General features: G+C 43.4%; 1 protein-coding gene and 1 pseudogene across 2 annotated transcripts; one reads left to right on the forward strand and one right to left on the reverse strand.

Moving 5' to 3' along the window:
* Positions 1-1036: 1036 nt before the first annotated feature.
* LOC139916612 (solute carrier family 41 member 3) lies at positions 1037-23310 on the forward strand. 2 transcript variants are annotated; one of them, XM_071905538.2, is made up of 11 exons: positions 1037-1108; positions 1813-2165; positions 11909-12016; positions 12859-12930; positions 13689-13833; positions 15014-15160; positions 16858-17002; positions 17954-18033; positions 20425-20559; positions 20970-21118; positions 21544-23310. In XM_071905538.2, the coding sequence occupies exons 2-11, from the start codon at positions 1848-1850 to the stop codon at positions 21715-21717; spliced, it is 1473 nt and encodes a 490-aa protein (XP_071761639.1). In that variant the 5' UTR covers positions 1037-1108; positions 1813-1847; the 3' UTR covers positions 21718-23310. The 2 variants fall into 2 exon arrangements, with proteins under 2 accessions (XP_071761639.1, XP_071761641.1); XM_071905540.2 differs by lacking the exons at positions 1037-1108; positions 1813-2165 and adding an exon at positions 7933-8127.
* Positions 9110-9188, reverse strand: LOC139916616 (U4 spliceosomal RNA; annotated as a pseudogene).
* Positions 23311-23640: the final 330 nt, after the last annotated feature.

Consider the following 23640-nt stretch of genomic DNA (forward strand, 5'->3'; position numbering starts at 1 on the left):
TGACGGTGTCTGCACTTTCAGCAATGCCTGCCTCTGACCTTTAGTTATTAATCACAACAGCACAACAGCAGTCAATGGCAATGCAATATATTGTCCAATAAAGACAAACAGCAGTAACTACTTTTTCTGTGTTTTAAAGTTAAAAGGTCAGGACTAGGGTTTGGCTTTTACAGCAATAATACTTACACCCATAAATGCTATTCAATGGTATGGAGGTCACTGCTGTACCATTGATAGTTTGATCACAAAAGCAGATACACTTTGGAGTAATTTTTAGTTTCACTGCTTGTACAATACCTGCTCTTTGGCTTGTTAGGTCAGTTTAGTTTAGATGATTAGATGTAGATGTTTCTGAGTCGACCAAACACTGTTGATTTCACTCTTGCTTTTTCCCAAATGGTTCCTAAAGTGGGGTTCAGGGACCACCAGGGGGTCCCCGGCAAAATGAGGAGTAGTTGAATTCACTTTTCAAAAGTAGCACAATGAGAGAATGTGTAACACTGATTTTAATTGATACGTTTCACTCTCCCCACTGTGATAATCCCACTAGTTTAGACATAATCTGATCAAATGGGGGTCCATGGTCTCATGAGGATCTATTTTGGGGTCTTTGACATTGGAAAAGTTTTGGACCTCCTGTCCTAAGAGCCAATATTAATCCTCTGTTCTGACACTGGGGAGTGGGAAAAGTGTCTAAAAGCATCTATTTCCTAGAAGTAAATTAACATAAAACACATTTGTCACTTTTATGTAGGCTACTATAGAGTCAGCCTTGCCTCAGGATTCATTCAGTTAAATAATTATTTTCTTAAATTCACACAGCAGCTCACTTTCTCCAGAGGGGGGCGGGGCCACACGTTGCTTCTCCTTCGCTCTTCTACTCCAGTTTTGTAGCCAATCAGAATGCATTTGGTTGTGTAACCAATGGTTACTGGGGAAGTGTTATTATGGGGTGTACACATGGCAGCCTCCTGTAGCAGCCTGCATGGCAAAAATGTAAAGAAGAGAGTTTCATGTTTATGCTTTTAACGGTTCTGATGCGCGATGAATGGATCTGCAGAGGAAGCTCGACATCTCGCGACATTACCGGGACATTGGCGACGATATTGTGTGTATATACAGTATTTGTATTGTTTGTTTTTAGCACTGGGTCGGATTGGGTTGACGCCTACTGTTTACTAAACGATCAGCCAACACGTTCATACCGTGCTGTTTGTAACTAGACGCATTACTGATAGAAATCAGCAGTGTATTTAGAGAATAATATATGTGATACAATAGAGTAGAATAGAAGAGAATAGCCGTTAGGAAAATGAACTAGCCTATAGTAATCCTATGATACATTTTAAAAGAATACTATACAAATATTACGTCATGCAGCTGCAATTTGTCTAAAACTATACCACAGGTAATCCTTTAGTAATATCATAGGAGATAGAAATAATACCAGAAAGTATGATAAGGTCACTGTAAATACACTATTAAGTACCACAGACACACTGTAAGTCCCTATAAGAATGTTATAGTGATTTTTCGTTATGAAGAATGAAATGGAAAAGAATAGAACAGATTTCCCATCTGAAACAGTTCATTTATATGATATATCGATGATATATGGATGTCTTTGATTGACAAATGATAGATTTGTGTTTTAGTTTTGGTGTGTGAGACTAGCCTACATCATCATTTTGCAACAGCATCTCACTTGATATGATTTGATAGATTTTGGGGTGGAAAAGTGCAGTAAAACAACACAGTTGACCCACCCAGTCTCTCCCTTCTAATTCTGTATGTGTCTCCCACTGTCCCCAGATTAAGCCACCGCCCCACTCACCACCACCGCCATTATGCCGGGTGAGGATCAGCAACCACAACAGCCCCGCCAGAGGAAAAAGAACAAAAAGTCCCGCTCCAAGGGGAAGGGGAAGAGCCCCAGCGGGAGTCCCGGCGGCCACCTGGGAGGCACCTTAGACGGGCAGGATGACCTCCTCTCACCCCCAGTCCTCCAGCCTCCTGCTAAGAAGCCAGTGGAGGAGAGGCCCAAAGTGTCAGTGGTCAAAGCGGAGGAGGAGTCGTCCATCGCCATCTGTCTCCAGGTGGTTTTCCCCTACCTGCTGGCTGGGATGGGCATGGTGATGGCCGGCATGGTGCTGGACAATGTACAGGTAAGTGGAGAGTGTTGGGACTGGGCTGGTCTAGAGGTTTTGTAGTTGTGTGACAAATCTCCCCGCAACCAAATTTGGCGTCATCTTGGAGGTCCATTGGAGAACTGACGGTGTGCAAATTCTGCCTAAATATAAAACAACCGGGCAAGAAAAAGCTAGCTGAGAAAGCTTGTTGTGGTGTGGCTGTAGATCCATTCAGTAACATTCTCAGTAAAAGTGAATATTCTGATAAGATAAGATATATTTCCAAAAACTGGTTCACCCCTATTGTGGTGGACGTTTTCTGTAATAAAGAGACTTGGAGAAGAGAAGTTGTCTTTCTGTCGTCTTTATTGCTTGCAAGCAAGGCACAACATTCACCCAACAAGTGTGTGAATCAAAGAGCGAAACAATTTGCTTTGTCCACCCTTCTTGTAATCATGTAGTAGAAACATCATCAGTCATGAGAAGTCCGGCACATTCTTATACTTGAAACATTCTACGATTAGGGTGCATCTGTGCAAGACAAAGATAAACGGGCTAGACTTTCCAGGGTCATCTTCACAGAGTAGCCATTGTCTCAAGCCAGTGGAAATGTACTGAGAGCATGAGAGCAGACAACATAGGAGAGAAATAGAATGGTAATATAATTTCCACTACACCTAGAATTTGTCAGATTTAATATATTTGGGCAGACCTCTTAAGACAGTTAAAAAATTGCCAAGATTGATGATAAACTATTTTCAAAACTCTTATATTTCCACCATTGAGTGAAAAAAGTGTGCACAACCTCTCAGACTCTGTTGGGCAGAAGGGACTCAGGGAGTTCAAATATTTGCTGTCTATGTTTAACCTCCGGAGCACTTCCTTCTTTTTCTATTTACAACTAGCAGCAATGAGGGCCCAAGGCGTCCCTCTAGATACACCTCTGAAGACCCATCCTCTTCATAAGCTATTATGTTTTAACACTAACTCCTGTATAACTTTATTGTTAAAGCATCATCTTCCACTGGATACCCTGCAGAGAGAAGACATATAACTTCTGTATCTTTGAATTGGAATTCCATCTGTGTCTAATATATCTTTTGTCCTTGAGGAACTCTAAACATCAAAAGATTCATTACAAATTAATTCACAGGTCCTATCTTTCACGTCGACGTCTGCATCAAATGAAATACAGAGCTGATCCATATTGTTAATTTTGCCCAGACCGCACCATTGGTCTGTTTATTCATATGATACGGGAGTGCCCAGAGGTTAAGACATTTTGGGAGGATAATATCACGTACTCTCTCTGTCCTCTTGATGAGAGCCACTCGTGGCTCGCAATCAGTGCTACTTCTTAATGACACTTCCTTGATGGATTTGAGCACATGCTGCTGGCGCCTCATTTTCGCTGGACTTACTGCAGCTAAGAGGATGGTAGTCTGTCAGTTTCCCCTGACAGACTACCAGTGAAATTACTGTGGGGGGTATCATCTCCATCAGATTCTGGAGTGTGTTGTTTACCACGCAAAGAATTTGGAATTTATGACTTCCTCTAGTAATAATAATAATGCTGTCTGGACAGGGATCTAGTGTAGCTTTAACATGTAACTACTAGCCACGGCTAATACTAGCTTCTGCTAGCCAGAGTTGTTGTGTTAGCTAGTGTACATATCAGATGTGTTAACAACAAGACAGTGATGGTTAGCTGACCAGATACTGTGGTTAGCTAGCTAACAAGCTGACATTATCTAAACACAAAATCAGTCAGATGTATCAGTGATGAAATTATCAGTTTCTCAGTCAAAAACAGCACAGAAATTAACATGTCTGTTCAGTTCTGTTGAGACGGACAAGTTGTAAATTTAGAAACACAACCAGCTGTTCACAGAGCTGAGGACCTCCAATATGGCCGCCAAAGTGTGTGGTATGTCACCTGAAAGCCCTCTATATTGCGTGAGTGTGTTTGTACATCTAGTTGGCTGGCGTTTTAATTGATATGAAGTGGGTACCTGTGTGTGTGTGTGTGTGTGTGTGTGTGTGTGTGTGTGTGTGTGTGTGTGTGTGTGTGTGTGTGTGTGTGTGTGGGCTGGTTGTGCTTTTGTCCTCTGCCAGGCGTCCCTGGCATTTGGTTTGCAGCCAGCTGGGCTCTGAGAAATCAGACACACTGCTGTCTGCTTTATGATGAGCTGGGACGTGGGATCTCTCTTCCTCTCTCCTCTCTCTCTCTCTCTCTCTCTCTCTCTCTCTCTCTCTCTCTCTCTCTCTCTCTCTCTCTCTCTCTCTCTCTCTCTATCTCTCCAACACACTACTCCTATCCTCATGTGTCCTCTCCTCCTCTCTCCCCCTCTGTTGCTCATCAGTATTTCATCCATTCTCCCCTCTACAGTATCTTACCCTCCTGCATCTGATGGTAGTGGATTAGTCATGAGTTTGGCTTGGCAGAGTGTACCAAAGCACAGGGGACAGAAAAGGACACAGAGAATAGCCGATCTTAACAGGAGGGAGATGAAGAAAGGATGCTACAGTATCAGCAAAAAAGGCTTGTTGCCATGGCCTGCTGTTATGTAACTTATGGCAGAATGTGCGATAGTACAAATCTTGATGTCAGCCTTGTCTCACTGTGCGAGACGCAGTATATTCTGTTGGCATGCTATGTGACGAGGCTGCATCCTACGTCCTACATCCTACCTGTTACATCCTACAACCTACATCCTACGTCCTACATCCTACGCATTACACCCTACACCCTATATCCTATGTTCTACATCCTACCTGTTATATCCTGCACCCTACATCCTACCAGTTACAACCTACAACCTACATCCTATGTCCTACATCCTACACCCTACATCCTACCTGTTATATCCTACACCCTACATTCTACCTGTTACAACGTACAACCTACATCCTTCGTCCTACATCCTCCGTGTTACATCCTATGTCCTACATCCACTGATGGCCTTCTTGTTTTGACGGCTTTGACAGTTGTTTAGATCTGTACTGGCACCCCAACATGCCGTTGGCTGCCACATTCTTATTGGTCACTCAGTGTCACCCAGAGTCGTAACCACATTGTAATACCAGCCACAATACACAATTATGCAAATACATTTCTGACGCTTCCAGAATGTTTTTTGGAGGCTAGAATTGGACACTGGGGCCTTTAACCAGCTGCCCCGACTCTGTCACAGTGAACCACTAGACTGCTGATCATAGTCACACCCACTGCATGCCCACAATGTGTAAATTGTGTCTGGGGTGGTGAAATTGTAACCAAAAATGGCCATAATTGGTCAGTCTGCCAGGGGCCAGACTGTGCAAGTTTGGGACAAAAGAATGTCAATACTGCAAACCACTAAGAGGAAAATAGTATCGTTATGCATAAAACATTTTAATTTACACTTTCAGAAAAACAGTACAGAGTTAAACCTCTTGTCATTGTGGCTGTATCTCAAACAAAAAGGTACAACAATGACAAAGCAAACAACTCTTTTCTGTGTAGGAGTGCAGGGGTGCAGGTCTAGGACTAGGTTCAAATTTAGTTTAGTTTATTTACGCATACAAATGATAAATGAGAAAAGTGTATAGGTGAGACAAAGAAAAGAAAAAAAACTCCCCATCTCATCCCAAAAGAAGAAACAAGTATGGATTTTGAACAGTCCAATGGTGCATGGTGATGATGCATAGTTGTTTCTGAATACAAGAAGATGAAATTAGCAGCTAAGATGTCAAGATTCATAGTTAAAGTCAAATTGTGTGTTTTTATGTTGACGTGTGTATTTGTGTGTTCGAAGAAAGAAGGGTGAAGTGAAATCAATATTTTAGTTCAGGCAAGCTTCTTGAAAGCAGGGCAATGTTTCAATCATATGTGTTTGTTTGAGAGAACAAGGAGGTACCAGGGCCTGTGACAGGACAAGAGCGCAAATGTAGCAGGTGGAACGGAGGTAGGGATGGAAGGAATGGATCATAAACTGCGAGAGAGAATGAGTCACGATCGAGAGAGAGAGGTTAGAGAAAGAGAGGGGTTGTGAGAGGGAGGCATGCGGCGAGACGTAGTGAGAGGGGGAGAGAGAGAGAGAGAGAGAGAGGAAGAAAGACGGAAAGGGAAAGGTGGAAGGAGAGGTAGACACGCAGCAAGAAATAGCAAACGAGTATCAGCCGGCAAGCCGGTCATTTCCCTCAATGAGTTTGCATGTCAGGCAGTGCAGACAGCCCTCCCCCTTTCCCTGCTACGTCACGGCAGAGCAGAGCATAGCAGGACTCCCCTGATGCTGAAAGGAGACACAGCACACACACAGAGATGGAAAGAGGCACTCCAGCCTGCTGGATACCGGCTGCTGCATCTTGTCTGTGGACCTTTTAGATCCCTTACTGCCTTCACGGACCCCTTTTTCGCTTTCCTCTTCACCCTCCTCATTGTTGTCAGCCTGCCAAAAGAGAGCTGTCTGAATGAAAAAAGACCACAAGACTTCCGCCAATAGGATCCTGCTGCTTCTAACTCACAGGACCTCGTGGACCTCGTCTTCCTCATCTTCCTGCTCCTGCCAGTCCGCCGGCTATCGGAGGCCTTCCGGACGAGGCTAACCGGTTGGACCTGCAGCAGGTGAAGAGGAGCACAGAAACAAGTGAGTTTGCTGGATATAACTGTGCCTTTTCACTGGATTTCAGGCTGGATCAAGTGGATTGAGGACTAGATGCAGCTAACTCCAAACTCGATTAAAGGACTGGACTAGATCAAGTGGATTCTGGAGTACGTCAAACAAGAGGAACTCTTCAATGTCAGATTCACTTCCTGTCTGAGTAGCAGCCAGAGGGAAACCAGAGCCTTCCTAGTAACCTTTACTTAAAAAGGCAGGTCAGTTAAAGACAAACTGTCATTTACAATAATGGCTTGGCTTCTGAATAACAATGTCCGCCTCACGATGTGATGAAGAGACAGATTAAGCCTCTTGCGTCTTTGCCTTCAGATGTTTTAACGTGATATTTTATGCAGAGCTTGTTCTTGCTCACTTTCACTTGAGGGGAAAGCAACGTGGGAGAAAAACTGCTTTTGAGAGGCTAGTTATGTCAGCCAGTAAGTCAGACCCACAGAGAACATTGTGACCTGTGAATAAGAAATGGTGTGAATGATTATGTGCCCCACTGGTGCTGACAAATGGACACCTCATCACCAGTGACTCACTCCCCACTGGGACAAAGATGTCACGCTCCTTTGCTCTCAAGTTCATTTCTTCAACTTGGATTTCTTCTGAGAAAAAGTTAATCAATAATAAGTTAATCAGAACCAACAAAACTCTATGAGACAATCTCATTTCTTTTATTTCATTTTCACTTCTGAACACCTGAATAACTGGCAATAGCTGAGTGTGCAATTACTTTCTTCTTCAATTTTCTTCTGATGTCAAGGGGTTAATATGAGCCAATTGTTTTACTTGTGCGCAGTCAAGAATGAGAAGAAAAACCTGTAATTTCAAGTAGATCATCTTCATAATCGTTTTAAACTGGATCAACCATGCAAAGCCTATCTCTCAGTTCTTCAAGATAGGCCTCAGTGATTGCTGGAGACATCTGTCCTTGGCCTTTTTATACCAAGGACAGAAACATTGATTGGTTTCCTCTTCAGAATTCATCCTGCCCACTTTTCATTCCCTTGATTGCGAGGCCAGGTCGAACCAGTCAAGCCAAGTTTATTCGGCTGTATCAGAAGTAGTTTTGTGCTTCACCTGAACTCACTGCCCTTACACTTGTACTGCTTACCATGGCCTAACTAACTCACTGCTTTAGTAACCCGTCGTTCAACATGGTGGTGACTCGTCTGGAGCTGGAGCTGCGCTACCAGGGCAAGAAGTTACGCGGCGTGACCTGGAAGTTGACCCGCTCAGAGCACGGCTTCCTACCAGAGAGCTCCTGGCTGATCGCCGCCCAGGTCATAGTGCCGTACCTGGTGTCAGGGCTCGGGATGGTCTCCGCCGGCATCGTAATGGACCTCATACAAGTATGAATACCCCAAGGAAAACCGTTCGTGGGATTCTTGTGTGGGTAGATGGATTGAGAGATGGATAGATGGAGGGATGGGTGAATGGTTGGATGGATTGACCTCAGACAAGTAGGGTAACTTGAGGAAAACAATTTATTATGAATGGATGAATAGTGGATAGATGAGTACACAGATAGACAGCCTGGTGCTTGAATGGATCGATGGGGTTTGGGAGAAATGTAAGCTTAGACATGGATGGATAGAGAGGGAGAGAGAGAGAGATCGATTTCACCTAGTGCTGGGGTTGGGAATGGTCTCAACTGGCATCATTTGGTATCCACAAGTATGGATTAGGGTTAGACCAATATTGGCCTTTTATTAAATATTGCATGTTGGCCAGTGAGTGTCTTCCACCTCCGATATGATAGAGGTTCCTGCCTGACCACAGCTACAGAAAACAGTCTGTAAAACCTGCAATTACTAATTTTTTGCACATTTTATTTTTTTAACTGTTCAATAATGTTTTTGATAATTAATTCTTCATTTAAAGGCAGGAATGTATTCCAGAGATTCCTATACCAGTTAATCGGTGGGGCCGTTTAGAGCTGCTAATCCGAAAAGAATTTAATTAGACTGGGTTTCAATGGAGACTTTTAGTGTCCCATGATGGTGTAAATGCTGTTTCAGATGCTTTTCCTCCCTGGCAGGAATAAAAGTTGGGGGAAAAACTGAGTACTCAGCAATTGGCAAATTTAAAGATATTGAAAATCACCACAAAATATAGGCTATTAGTAGCTTCAATACAAAATATCAGTCAAATCTTAGTATGGATACCCAAGGGAAAACAATCATGGATGGATGGATGGGTGGACTTAGGCAGTGATATGGGATGAATGCACAGATGGATGGAAGATGGAGAGATTTCGGAGAGTTTCCCTAAAGACAGACAAATACAGAGAGGTGTATCTGGTATCTGGATGGATGGATGGATGGATGGATAGAAGATAGATAGTTTCAACTAACAATAATGGCGCCTCGGATAAACCTCATAGGCTACAATACTGCCACTGCGCAAAGGATGAATGGATGGATGGATGGAAATATTGATGCAGATAGACAGTTTGAGTCTCAGAGCTGTGTCCCTGCTGGCGAGGCTGTTTTGTGTTCAACAGATGGAGCCTTGTCTAACGTGCACCTTTCTAAATCAGATTCAGATGTGAGAGAGAGAGAGACAGAGAGAGCCTCGGGATACAATTGAACAGTTAATTTAATAAGTGGTGGGAGGATGAGAGAGAGAGAGAGCGACAGAGATCAGAGGAGGTATAAGAACATTTCCTGTTCTTGCTAAGTATAGATACAAGGAAAGAAAGCAGACACGAAGGGGAAACAGACAGATAAAGAAAGTGATGGCCTACACCACAGTGTTTGCTATATTTCTTATTTGGATCATTTCTAATGATAAAACTGCAAATTCTAAACAATGCCTCTAATGGCTAATTTTGTGTATTAGGCATGTTTTTTATTTTACATTTTCACTAGCAATGCTGGTGATTTTTTGTTGCAGTGGCCCACTACTGCTAATATTTTCAGAAAATGTACTTAATAAAAAGTAAGGAAACTCTATTCTCAGTTGAGTATATTGACAATATGATGATGATGATGATGATGCCTCTATTACTATTAGCACTGCCACTAGTATCACTACAGCTACTTCTACTAATAATAGTGATAATATTTCAATCAGGAGAGACTAGGATGAATGCTTGAATGAAGTTTATTCATGACATAAAACAAGATGTAAACTTTGGCATAAGCTCCATGGAGGAATTCCTCCCATTCGTGAAGTTAGGAGTACATCCGGGATAGACGTAGGAATTAGGAAGTCCCCCCGGGGAGTTCCTCTGGAGCCTGGACATTGGTGGTGATGGGGTGGTGGAGGGACGAAGGTAAGCACAGCGACTGGAATGACAGCAGCATACGGCATAGATCTGAGAGAAGGGCAATAGCATAGAAGGTGACGTGTATATACTCCCATCACTTAGACGATTGGCTCTCTGAAAAAGAGAGGGAAGTGACGGCTAACTCTGATTGGTTCTCTGGAAAAGAGGGAAAGTGTTCACCAACTCTGATTGGGTAAAGAGAAAGCATGAGTGAATGATAAGTAGTCTTCCTGATTGAAATTACGTCATACTTCACGAGTATTAATAACAATAACTGTAAGACTAATAATAACATTTTTTACATGGGACTTCATTTATACAATGTCATGGAATACTTTACAGTACTTTACAGTAAAACAACAACATATACCATAACTTTATATCAGTGAGAGACACATAGTATATGCAGAGTTATCTTGGGTTCTAGCCCATCAGATTCAAGCACAGCAGCATTGCAACAGAAGTGGGCCATGTCCCAAGATAGCCTCCAAATATGACAGCCGTCAGCTAGACCTACCAGTCCAGAACCTGAGAGCAGTGAGTATAAATAGACCCCCTACTCCAACACACACACACACACACACACACACAGCTCTATCCTTCATTCTTCAGTCTTCCCATTCATCCCTCTATCCTCCCCCACTCTCCCCCTTTTGCCCCCTCCTGCCTCATCACGGCTCTTCCCTCCTTCCTCCTCCCTCGCCTCCATTCTTTCCTCCTTTTTCGCCTCCCCCCTCCGCAGGGTGGTGTTTTAGTTATATACATGAAGTTATATACGTGAATGCATGACCATGGTATTCACGATGTTGGAAGGTCAGCAGCTAGCTAACTAGCTTACCTAGATAGCTACAGGCTAGTATGGCTAGTTTGAACTTGGAAGGTCAGCTAGCCTAACTAGCTAACCAAGATAACTATGGCTAGATTGCATTTTTTCAGTCAGTAGCAAACTATGAAAACTTTGGCTCCTCCCAGTGAGGTTTAATGAGATTATTTCTGCCTCCAGAGCAGAAATGTTTGCATAACTAGAACTCCAATCTGCCCCTCGCCCTCCCCCATCCCTCCCTCCATCTCCAGCCCACTCTGTCCGCCGCTCCTCCCATCCTTCCTTCCCTCCCTCCCTCACTGCCTCTGCTCCCCATCCGCCTTGGCGGAGGAGCTGTTCTTTTATATATGGGTCTATTTAAAGATCCAAACCGGCGCGGGACTGCCAGCTGCAGTTGTAGTCAGAAAATATGCTGTAGACTCCGTGAACTGTACGTCTCCTAAACTCTGTGAACCTCAGCAGTATGGCGTGGCGTCTGGCGATGCTCAGAGATGTGGAAACGAGGAAAGTAGGCTACTGGGTTAGTCTGGAATAAGTGATGGTCTTATTTAACTGCAGCACTAGGACAAACATTAGGTTGTTGTGGGTAAGAAGGTAGTTATGTGGTGGTGAGGATGATGAAGATGGTGGTCATGATGAAATAGTTGATATAATTATATTTACCCCTTCAATTGACAGCTTGTTGGCTCTCTCTTAAAGGTCTAAAATCCATTGGCCTTTCCTAGTGTTAGGATACTTCTACTACTACTACTGCTACTACTACTAATAGTAATAATACATTCATTTACTTTTCCAAACTGGTGATGGTAGTGATAATGCTGCTGATGATGGTGAAGAGGTTGATGAGGATGATATTGAGGAAGATGAGTTGTTGTAGTGTTGTAGTGTTCACAGTATTGGTGAGGAAGAACTGATGATGCTGAGTGGTGACGATTGCGATGATGGTAATTAATGGTCATAATAAGTTTTAGCGGATGTGTATCTGTGTGTTTTTGTGTGACTATCCAGTATGTAATTCCCCATGTGTGTGTTTCAGCACTGGGAAGTGTTCAAGGTGATCACCGAGGTGTTCATCCTGGTGCCGGCGCTGGTTGGACTCAAAGGAAACCTGGAAATGACCCTGGCTGCTCGCCTCTCCACTGCTGTAAGTAGGGATGGGTATCATTAGAAATATTTCCGTATCGTTATGCCGTTTCACGTTCGTGACTGGTTCTAACATGATGCCATTTTATTTATCCAAAGAAGACTACTTCTGTTTAACATTTGCACATGCCATTTGCCTTCCTAAACAGAATCAGACCATGCTCGTTCGATTTCTTCTTGACAAATTCCCATGAACCATAAGAGGGTTTGCAGCTGTTTTCAATTCCCAGCAGTTCCTTTTGATGCCATAAAAATCCATACCAATAGTAACACTTGGCATGGTAACAGTCTGCATTGTTTTTCGATACAGCCTGAGCTGCATGTCTAGCAGACCTAGGTTGCATTGCCACCAATGGAGCCTGCATGGTGGGTTTAATTGGTTAGACTGGATTCAATGGTGTTTGTTGAAGCAAAATGATGTGGAGTAACATCATACTTTGAGTTATTTAGAATGACTGAAATGAAATCTATTCAGATATTGTTTCTGTGATTGACTGCTCTGGCGTGGACAATGGACCCATTTGAATGGGCCCTTAACTTAACTAGTTAACTAAATGATTTTAATGGGGTCTAATTCATTCATGATTTACCCAACTCTGAAATCAACTACTGTTAACATTCAGACTCACCATATCTCCACTTGTCTGCCTCTTTAAGATGTTTTTTTGAGCAGTATGCTATGTTATAATATTCCAGGTAATGTAACTACATATAATTGTAACTTATAACTACTTGTAGGTCTGCATTTTAAAATGCTGTCAGACATGTATAACTTGAATGATTGAAATTCGTCTTCCAGTCTGGTGTTTATATACCTAGTGCTATATCTCTCTGTGTGTTTAGGCCAACACAGGTCAGATGGATGACCCAGATAAACAGTGGACCATGGTGTGCAGCAACCTGGCGCTTATACAGGTAATGTATCTATACTGCCAACTCAGTATACTGATTCTGAATCTGGGAAGATGTTATAGGTGTTACAGTTGACCAGATGCTTCTAAGTGAATGATCAGAGTTTCTGACTTCAAGCTTTTAATGGCAGGTGTTTCAAATATGAAAAAGCACACACAGACAAAGCCTCTCTTCTCTATTGCCGCATGTATGTCATATCACAATTTACCGTAAATACAAGCTGCCCACTGGGAAAAACTGTTCACATCAGCCTACTAATGGTAAGTAGGATGTGGGCTTTTTTCTAGGTTTCAATATTACATGAACGCAGCACTGTGTTGTGTTCTGACTCTCCTGCACACGCACTGTCTGTTGGCCATTTCTTGATATTATTGGTGGAAAAATAAAGCTAGATTTAAGGTAACCCCCTGTTTAGTGTGTATCTGCCTGTTTCTCAAGGACTCAAGGAGGGAACTGAGTAGAAGTCAGCACTGTGAAAGTGGCTTACATTTTGAGAAGTGAAAGAACATTCAGTCTAAAAAAAGTTCTAACTGTACTTGTATTTATTTGACAATCTCTATCGAAACCATTCATTCCATTACCTCTACATTCATTTTACAGCAGTGTTTTTGTGTGTTGTGCATTTCTCTCTTAATACTAAAATTCATATTATGCTGTAGATGAGTCAGCAGCAAATGCAGCATCAACCTGCTGTCCCAGAACTTGAGCAATTGACAAGGATGATGACATCAGTGACGCACTCTATGTCTCTTCATACGCAGGTTCAGGCTACGGTGGTGGGCTTCCTCGCGGCGGTGGCAGCGGTGTGTTTGGGGGCGGTTTCTAGAGGAGGGGTGGAACTGGACCAGGCAGCCGTCCTGTGCGCCAGCAGTATCATCACTGCCTTCGTAGCTGCTCTCTCCTTAGGTTAGTAACCTATGGGACGCTTTCACCATTTTGCATCCCCAATTGAATTAAACTGAACTTCGACTGGCACAAAATGACCAAATATGTACTCTACTGTCCCAGTTATGCCATTGGAGAACAGAGAGGTTTAGGTAATCATGACCTTCTTCCCACCTGACATTGACATACTAGGTGATCAGTTTGTAATTGGATAGAGCACAAAGAACAAGCAACAAGCAAGAAAAGGTGTTTACTGTCAGTTTAGAAGGATCCTAGGACCATCCAGGACATGGTCTCTGTAGTCCAGACAGCTGTCCCGTGTCCCAGCTGAGTCACTACTGCCTGCCTTCATAGCTGCCCTGTCTTTAGGTCGGTACTTATGGCTTTACTTGTGTGGAGAGACTTATTAATCGTCCATATCCAGTATTTCATCCAATCCGCTAAACTTCCTTTTGATGGATTTCACATCAGAAAATGGCTACGAAGGAAAAGGTAGCTTTTCATTATGGTTTTTTATTGGTCAGATTTTACATTTCTGACTATGCACCTGTCCCCACACCCCCCCCCCCCCTTCCCCATAGATAATTGCTGCATAGTGCATTATTTATTATCTCCATTAATGCACTGAGGTGTGGGATATTGTCCCAGCGGGAAGTAACTCAGACAGCTGAGTGGTCTGCTGCTGCTAGCACTGTCATCAGGGAGAGCCTCTCTTCAATGCCGTTTTTTAATGTTTCTCAATAAATTTCTTTTCTTCTATTGCTTAGATTGCACAATTCACAATGCACAGTGCTTGCTGAAGTGTTTAATTTCTCCCTTCTTCCCTCTTTTTCCATTTTAGAGAGGAAGAACATTTTCAGCTCTCTTGGAGACTGATGGATGTTCTAAAAACCATACAGAAAAAAAACAACGTATTTCGACAGAATGCCTTTATCAGCATGACGAGATATTTTGTCATGTAACCCTCATTAGGATTACATGACAAAATATTGAAGATTCATTGTATCTTCATCATGTAACACTGATGAAGTCTGCTTTTCTGTTCTAATAAAGCTGGCTTTTAGAACATCCATCAACCTCCAAGAGTGGCTGAATTTGTTCTCCCTCTCTATCCTTTCACATTTACTTATTGGTCTCCTTGTCTGTTTCCCTCTCTCTTCACTCTGACTCTCTCTCCCTTGCTCCATCTCTCCCTCTATAGGCCTGGTGATGATTGGAGTGATCATCGGCTCCAGGAAGGTGGGCATCAACCCCGACAACGTGGCCACGCCCATCGCTGCCAGTCTGGGTGACTTGATCACCCTGTCCCTGCTGGCCGGGGTCAGCACCACGCTCTATGAGTACATAGGTAAGGAAATAACACATGAGGGAGATGAAGTTGGCATTTTGTCTGATTTATGGTTTCTGCATTATGCATGTCTAAGCAGGTTGTGGGTATCAGCAGCCAGGAGAGCGTCTCCATGTAGATTATGTGCACCTGTCAGCTGCACCTTGGTTTGGCACTGAGCAAGTACACATAAGTGCCAGCCAGCAGCTTTCTTAACAAAATATACTAAACTGATTGCTCAGTTGCATATAGTGGCAATCAAAATTCTACACACCCATTCAAATTCTCTAGTTGTTATTTCCTTGAGGCCTGAAATTAGACTCCATTGGATGCAGCAACCGGCAAAATCAAGGTAGAAACAAAAGGTTAAGAAGGGAGAAGTAGAGGTGTGCACATCCAACCTATATTTAGGCTCAGATGCTGGATAAAAAGTAATGAAAAGTGATTCAAAAAAGCGATTATTTGGTTTGAAGCTCCTTTCTAAATTCTGTATTCAATGCAGTACAGCGTTTTGACCCCTATGGCCTTTGTCAGGAAACAAAAGGTTAGTCATTTCTGGCACTGTGTTAAAAACTGAATACTAAAACACCTCGGTTGTATAAGTGTGTACACTCTTCAATTAATACAGTTGATACTAGTAACTCTGTTTGGAACAGTCTCTTCCAACATTTTCTCCAGATAACTTGAAGAATTTGAAAGGCTGCATAGACTTTTGAGATGTACAGTATTCTTCACATGTTCCAATGTGCCGTCTCTATTGTTTTGTTGTAATGCCAACAATGTTACAGTATTAGACTCCACACCAGCGGGTTACAACCAGTATGCTGAGTGAATGAGCGCAGGATTACCCTGAGATTATGCTGAAATGGAAAGAAAATCGATCCCAAACAAAAATATTATATCAACTTTATTGAGATTTTGGGTATGTGGCATCACTGTGATGATGTCTGCATAGAAAGGTGAACTTTCACTCTCGATACAGGGAACATTTTGAGCGTTACAGGATGTTGGTGGCTCCCTCAAACCTTTCTGAGTTTGTCATGCTGATCTCCACAACACAAGGTGGCAGCAACAGTCAGGTTTACATGTCGACTGCCCTGGTCCTTTTCTTTTCTCAGACAGCTCATCACGACGTGTGTGTAGGTCTGTGTGTGCACGCTTGTACGTGTGCATAAGTGTGTGTGCACATGCTTCCGTGAACTGTGTGTACGGTACCCTCTCTCCTTTAGGGTGTTTGATCTTCTCAGCTTAGATCCTATCCTTGTGCGTTCTCTGCGACGTATACTGCGTGTTTCCACTAGTGTGTGTGTGTGTGTGTGTGTGTGTGTTTGTGTGTGTGTGATCCTCCTGGCGCTTATTTCACTGTGTATGAGAGTGTGTGCACCTTAATCGTGTATGTTTTATCATGCACAGACATGTGGTACCGCTCTCTTTTTGTGCGTGGGATCTTCTTGGCTCATATCCCACTATGGATATATGTGTGTGTGTGTGTGTGTGTGTACGTATGTGCTTGTGTCCTATCTAACACATCATCATATCATGCCATTATAGTACAGTAAGAAGTATGAAACTGATGTTAGTTATATGAGGATAGGGTCATATATACAGAGTTGTTCTTTGTGTATGCTGGTGGTTGTTTGCCTTATGATGATGACTGACAGGAGGTCATACAGTAGTTTATCCACCTTTTCATCCACCACTTCATCACCGTCCCACAGATGTATGGTACCTGTCGCCCCTGGTGTGTGTGGTGTTCCTGGCTCTGATCCCACTGTGGGTGGTGGTGGCCCGGCAGAGTCCTCAGATCAGGGAGGTTCTCCGCTCGGGATGGCAGCCCGTCATAGTGGCCATGTCCATCAGCAGGTACACACACACACACACACACACACACACACACACACACAGGGCAGGTAGATCTACTGTATCACCCATAGAGATATGGAAATGCCCACCCACCCACTGTATTATATAACTGAATTTATATAACACAATTCGAAGCTGTGTCACAAAGTGCATCACAAACAATAAAACTTCTAATGAACAGAATGGAAAACTGCCAGACTTGAATAAAACAGGTTGCATAAGAATAATAATTTCATGAAACTTTATCATGGTGCTGGAGAAGTCTGTTCTTTATTGAGAAGTATATCATTAATAAAACAAAGTAAAAGTTGTTTTATTGTGAAAATGTATAACTATTCACACCTCACATATTCTTCTTCTTATGCAAATGAGTTTCAATTATGTCACATGACAAGAGAATGAACTTCTGGGTTCTTTGTCTGTTAGTTTGCTGCGAATCAGTGATGTACTGTACATAGCATATATATAGCTAAACCTTTTTATGATGGTAAGACTACACACACACTGGCATTTTATAATAAAGCACATTGTTGTATAGGCAGTGCTTCTGTGTATGTAATATGCTATAAGATATATTTGCTAAAGGTTCAGTCGCTAACGTTAACTAGCCAGCCCAGTAGCCTAATAGAAGAGGTGAAGGCTGATCAACCAGGGAGCCAGAGAGCTGAGATCACATTCAAATAAACTGATCGTTAATTACAGTATGTCTATGGCCCCGTCTCAAACCCAAGGAAGCTTCTTACAAGGAACCTTATTAGGAAGCTTCCTAGTTAGGTATCAAGTTAGGTATCTAAGAATAAGGAAGCTACCTTCCTTCTTCCTTGATTCCTTGACTGCCAGTATGTCTTCACCACAAATGCATCATATATTTTCTGTTGTTTTCACCTTAGGTTTGCATACCTGACAAAATTCCAAAGTTGTTCTGATCCTGACTGTGCTTCTGGTTTCCAGTTTTGGAGGCCTTATACTGGACAAGACTGTGAGTGATCCCAACTTTGAGGGCATGGCTGTGTTCACACCGGTCATCAACGGTAAGTTGAATGCTCTTTAAGGTCAAACCAGGCTACGGGAAGTGATCACTTCAGCAGTAGAAAGACAGACTCAGATTTTCAGTTCCACTTACAGTGAGTGCAAGAGTAGAATAAGCTTCATTTCGTAGATCACCCAAAATGACAACCAACCAAAATTCATCATTTGCATTGTTTGAGCTGCTCTTTGGATGTTTCATGAATGTGCTATTATCAAAGAATCAAAGATAGGAGACATCAATTTAATGTTGATTGCAGTGCAGCCCCATTCCAAATGTTACCCCCCCCCCCCCCCCCCCCCGCTCTCATTTTTACACCCACACAACTTGTAAACTATGCACAAAATGAATCTATTAAGCATAATAAGCCAGGTTTAACCTTGTTTAACACTGAAGACAGACTACAGACTGCAGTGGCCTACATGAAAGAAATCTTTAATAGGCTTACCTCTGTAATTTACATGGGATTACATGACATTATGAATCCACGATTTATGAACCCAAGACACACACGGGATAGATGGAGGGAGAGTGGAAGGATCTGAGATGATGAGGAACAGAGGGAGGGAGAAAGAGAGAAGAGAGAACAAACTTTCTGGAACACGTGCACCGATTTTGTAAACTGTTTAATTTTGACTTGTGATTCGCGTGCAGGTTCGTTCTCCGCGAGCGAGCGAGTTCCAATCAGCTGTAGCAATCAGATCGAGAAACTACAAACTAGTGCAGGACTGTCAATTCTATTTACAAATATCTGCAGAAGCTGTTACTTTCCCATAATGCTATTTTAGAATGATGAAAATGCATTGAGACACGGAGAAGCCGGGGATGCAAAAGAAAAAAAAGGAACACATCTTCGGAATATGCGGTCTGGCTGTGAAGTGATGCATGCAGAGAGATCCACTGGGTATAAGAGTTGGAGGAAAGTCGATATAAACCACTAATGGTGCACACCCACTGTTGTACTGGCACGAGTGACAAGCAGTTGAATAACCAAGTCTCTCTCTCTCTCTCTCTCTCTCTCTCTGTCACTGTTTCTCATTTTGACTCTGACTCTCTGCCTATCTTCCTCCCATCTATGTATTGTTTCTCTCTCTCTCTTTGTCTCTCTCTCCCTCTCTCTGCTAAACCCTAAACTCACCAATCTGGTTTGAATTTCCCATTTCCCTCCCCACTGGCTTGCATAAACCAGCATTATGTTTTACTAAAGTCGCCCTCAAGTCTTTTCCATCCCTCAAAAGAACATCTGCACTGGTTTTAGAGGTGAATACTTGGATAGGTGTTTGATGTAAGTGAATTAGGCTCAGATGTCCTTGTCGACACCAACATTAAGGAGGACTTTGAAAAAACGCTGGGTTTTTGCATTCTGCAGAAATGTGGCTTTGAAGAGCGAATGAAAGGCTCGACTCACGCCAGACGGAGAGGATAAAATCTTTGACGTGTCGCCCTACAGAGAGAGAATCGGACAATTACTCACTGTGCGAATGCAGCCCGAGATCCTGGGCCATCTTCACAATGCGCCCATATGAAGTCAGTCGCTACCATGCATCCTGTACAAGTCTGGAAGGGAAACACATAATGGGTTTTACACACCCAGAGTCACATTTCACTGTTGGAACCATAGGACTGGCTGATTCACTTTCCATACCTTTTCCATGCGTCGCTGCTCTCATGTCTTTCCGAGGTATTGGGAGGAACTTTTGTCTGTCGTCTTCTCTCTTTGTCACATTGGGTTTTTTGTTGGGTTTTTTTACATGCCGTGACTCCACTGGTCTGGGTTTAGCTGTGCTTTGGCCAGTGTGGTTTATTACAACGGCCTCCACTCTCCGTAGATCCCGGCCGGATCCTGGCTGAGCCAGGCTCGTTTCATAACTTGGCCAACGCAGTGCAGGCGACGATGTAAAAGATTAAGCGTTACTGATTCTAAACGGCGTGTTTACTGTCGCCTGTGGGAAAGAACATTCTGTTTTAGTTGTGGGTGAGCTTCGAGAAATCGATATCTACCTTGGAGATCAAGCTAATCGGGGCAGCAATTAAATAGCGGGTTGTCTGCCGTTTGTTTGGCTCACACGCAACTAAACCCTGATTACCCTTAAGGTAGAAATAAAGCCACAATCAATGGATTCAAGTGATGGCAGCTGCTCTGGTCCTGGCTTACCTTAGCCAGGCTGAACATGGCTAAGGGCGACCTTTGTTTTTTTCGCTCACTCTCTCATTCTCAAACACTCTCATTCGCTCACTCGCTCCCTCACTCGCTCACATTCTCACTTTCTTGTATGCTCCCCTATTCAGTCAGTCACCGAGTCAGTCAATCACTCAGTCAGTCAATCAATCAGTCAGTCGCCCAGTGAGTCAGTCTGTCACTTAGTCACATCTCTGTCTCTCCATCTCTGTCTAGGTGTGGGTGGTAACCTGGTGGCCATCCAGGCCAGTCGGATCTCTACCTACCTGCACTGCTGGAGCATCCCAGGGGTGCTGCCCTACAAGATGAGGCAACACTGGCCCAACCCTTGCATCACCTTCTTCTCCTCAGGTAACACCAGCCTGACCCAGGTAACACCTACTCGCTGGATGCATATCAGAACATCAATATCTACATAACATTTTAGGCATTTAGCCAAAGCTCTTACCCACAGTGACTGTAACAGTAGAAGAAGCTTAAATTCATAGATAGCCCACGTTACAAGCAACCAATGGTAACGAGGTCAAAGGTCAGAGTCACCTCTGTCCTCTGTTCTAACTGTGAGTGCACATTGTCAGCAACTTGACAAACCAACCAGAAGTCTGTTGATTTTCATCAACCAGAGAATCTTGGACTGATATTGACCACGGCTGCCTCATGTCCCCATTTGTTGGTGCAGAAATTGCGGATTAAGTGTGATCCCGGCATAAGGCAGGGTTAAGGAGCAGGAAATGAACGGCTCTCTTCTCTGTGTCTCCCAGGGGTGAACTCCAAGTCGGCGCGGGTGTTGCTGCTGCTGGTGATCCCGGGTCACCTGGTCTTCCTCTACGCCATCTCTCTGCTGCAGGGAGGCGAGGCGCCTATCAGCGTAGCCTTCACCGCCTGCTACCTGTGTGCTGCTCTGCTGCAGGTAAAACATGCAGTTGGATACCTGCAGACACATAAACTCCTTGGCCCACAGAATCCAGATACATTAAATGTACAGGGATTTATCTCGGTCTCATTGGTGCAGAGACATATGTTTCAAGTTTTACGTGACATACTGCATACTTCACATGACATATTGCTGCTTCCAGAGGGTCCCTCACCACTAGCCTGTGTACAGTCTCATAAAAAATGGTGGTTGGTACCTGTAACCTAGCTGTGAAATTACCTGGGCCAGCTGTTGGTGTTTCAGCAGCTTGGTGAGAAAAGACTTGTTCCAGGCCAAAGCCAAAAGTCCACTTCTGCAGTGAAACACCTCTCTGACCTCCTCCACAATAACACAGTATCCTTTTGGAACAGATTCCCGCTTCATGCTTCTCTCCCGCTGTATAATCTGTGTCCTCCTTCCAGGTGAGCATCCTTCTCTACGTGGCGGACCTGATCGTTCGCCTGATGTGGAGACGGAGTCTGGACCCGGACAACTTCTCCATCCCCTACCTGACCGCCCTGGGAGACCTGCTGGGCACCGGCTTCCTGGCCCTCTGCTTCCGCTGCGTCTCACTGGTCCAGGGTCTGGGTCTCTGAAATCTGTCCCCATTACCCCGAACTCTTAGCCAGCCACTGTCTCATTGCACCGAATTTGTTACTCGTACACATAGACACTTTTGATCGGAAGAAAAAAAGCGCTTCATCGACCCTCGTCACCGGACCGACCAAGAAGTCCGCCTAGGCCATCACTTCAAACCCACTCATTGGTTTGAGAGAAAGCATGGGTGACAAATTAACACCAACCCCTCAGCTAAACAACCACTTTTGTCCCAGACGCCAATCCGATTCTTCTCTTGAATGTTGGTTTGAACAACAAAATACAACGATTCCCTCTCTCTTTCGCTGTCTTTTGGGTTGTCCTGTGCTCATTATGCCTGAGATCAGCAGCTTTGTACTGCTGCTGCCCCTCAGCTCTTGTCTTTTGGCTTCATCAGAGGAATATGTAGCACCCAGGACTTTTAAATCAAGGCAGCAAGGCAATATGACCGCATATAAACCCAACGAATAATGTACAGTTCAGTAGAAATGTTGTTCAACGGCCATTACTGTGAAACATTCTGGACTATTTGTGGAGATCTGGTTGGACTTGTGGATGGACAACCAATGGACTTACCGCAGTCCACACATGAAGATGTGTGGTTGCGCTATTCTATGCATTAATGCTGGAGCTTGGAAAGAGTATAACTGGAATCTTCTGTCAAAGATGTGACTTCATTACTGATTCAGAATAAACGGGACAGATGTCATTTTCCTACAATTCAGGTTATGTACCTGTGGCATGCAGGGAGATGTTTCGCTGTTGTCACATGAAAGGCCTGTAACTTCACCATTTTCCATTTAGTTCACTTGAATTGTATGGCCCTTTATGTGCTGAGAGATAATAACCAGAAGTCCCATCAAGCCCATTCACATCTTGTCTGTCAGTCACAAAGGCGGCGTTTCTGAACGTTCCTTCACACAACCCTGGTATCTTCCAAATGGACGAGTTCCATATTCATCTCCATCCATAGAAGTTTCAGAATATGGAATGAAAGCGCATGTGTCACTTGGAAATGTGACAAAAAAATACAGCGCATTAAAATTGGAGACACTTGTCAGACCTGGAGACATCCTCAGTTCTCCGTTAGCAGCTCGGTAGAAAAATCACCTTCTGCTCTCCACAGTAGTAGAAATTCTGTGTTCTCTTTCTCAAACAAGGAGGCGAGATTTTGATTTTGCAAACGACTTGACGGCTATCGTATTAGTGAGGACGTCTGCAGTGATGACACACTGTCTCCAAAATGTGTTGAGAAATATGCACGTGACTAATTGCCTTTTATTGCACCACGTTACTAAATTGGCCCATGCAGATAATGCTGCGCCAATGGGATTTTTGTCTGTTATTTCACATCATCATAGCCAATAGTTCCAAGGCCTAAACAATTGTGTTCTCAAGCACTTTGTTGAGTTTGCAGGACCCATCAGGATCGCATCCTGGTGGGTAGGGCTGCACAGTTAATATGATGGATGTATGGAAATATTTCCATGTTACAATTGCAACTGGATTTGCCTGTTGTAATTTCCCAATCAAGAGACATTTCAGAAATCTCACCCAACCAGATGGTTGTGTGGAATACTAAGCCTACATATCAAGTTGCATGGGAGCAAATGCTTAATTAATTACATAAGCAATATCTCATTTTCTCCTCCGTCCACGGTTTGTATTTTTTTGAACATTTTATGAAAGCCCTGAAAAAGAAGTCTAGACAAAATGTGTCCACATGTATCGCAATACGTATAGCAATCTCAATATTCAGCAAAAAAATTCGCAATATGATTTTTTTTGTGCCGTTTGCGCGGCCGTACCGTCTGGTAACTTCACGTTGTAAAAAGCCGACACACCGTGAACTGACGCAGGTGGACGAGCTTAACTCTTGAAGAAGTGACTATTTGGAGATGATGTTTCCATTGGTCACTGCA

Source organism: Centroberyx gerrardi, chromosome 14 (genome assembly GCF_048128805.1).
Source record: "Centroberyx gerrardi isolate f3 chromosome 14, fCenGer3.hap1.cur.20231027, whole genome shotgun sequence".
In the NCBI taxonomy this organism is placed as follows: Eukaryota; Metazoa; Chordata; class Actinopteri; order Beryciformes; family Berycidae; genus Centroberyx; species Centroberyx gerrardi.

Bases quoted from the DNA above. Each gene is read 5' to 3' on its own strand.
- LOC139916612 (XM_071905538.2), top strand. From the start codon at position 1,848: ATGCCGGGTGAGGATCAGCAACCACAACAGCCCCGCCAGAGGAAAAAG. The intron at 12,931-13,688 runs GTAATGTATCTA...CTTCATACGCAG, and splicing joins GCAACCTGGCGCTTATACAG to GTTCAGGCTACGGTGGTGGG. The intron at 20,560-20,969 runs GTAACACCAGCC...TGTGTCTCCCAG, and splicing joins CATCACCTTCTTCTCCTCAG to GGGTGAACTCCAAGTCGGCG.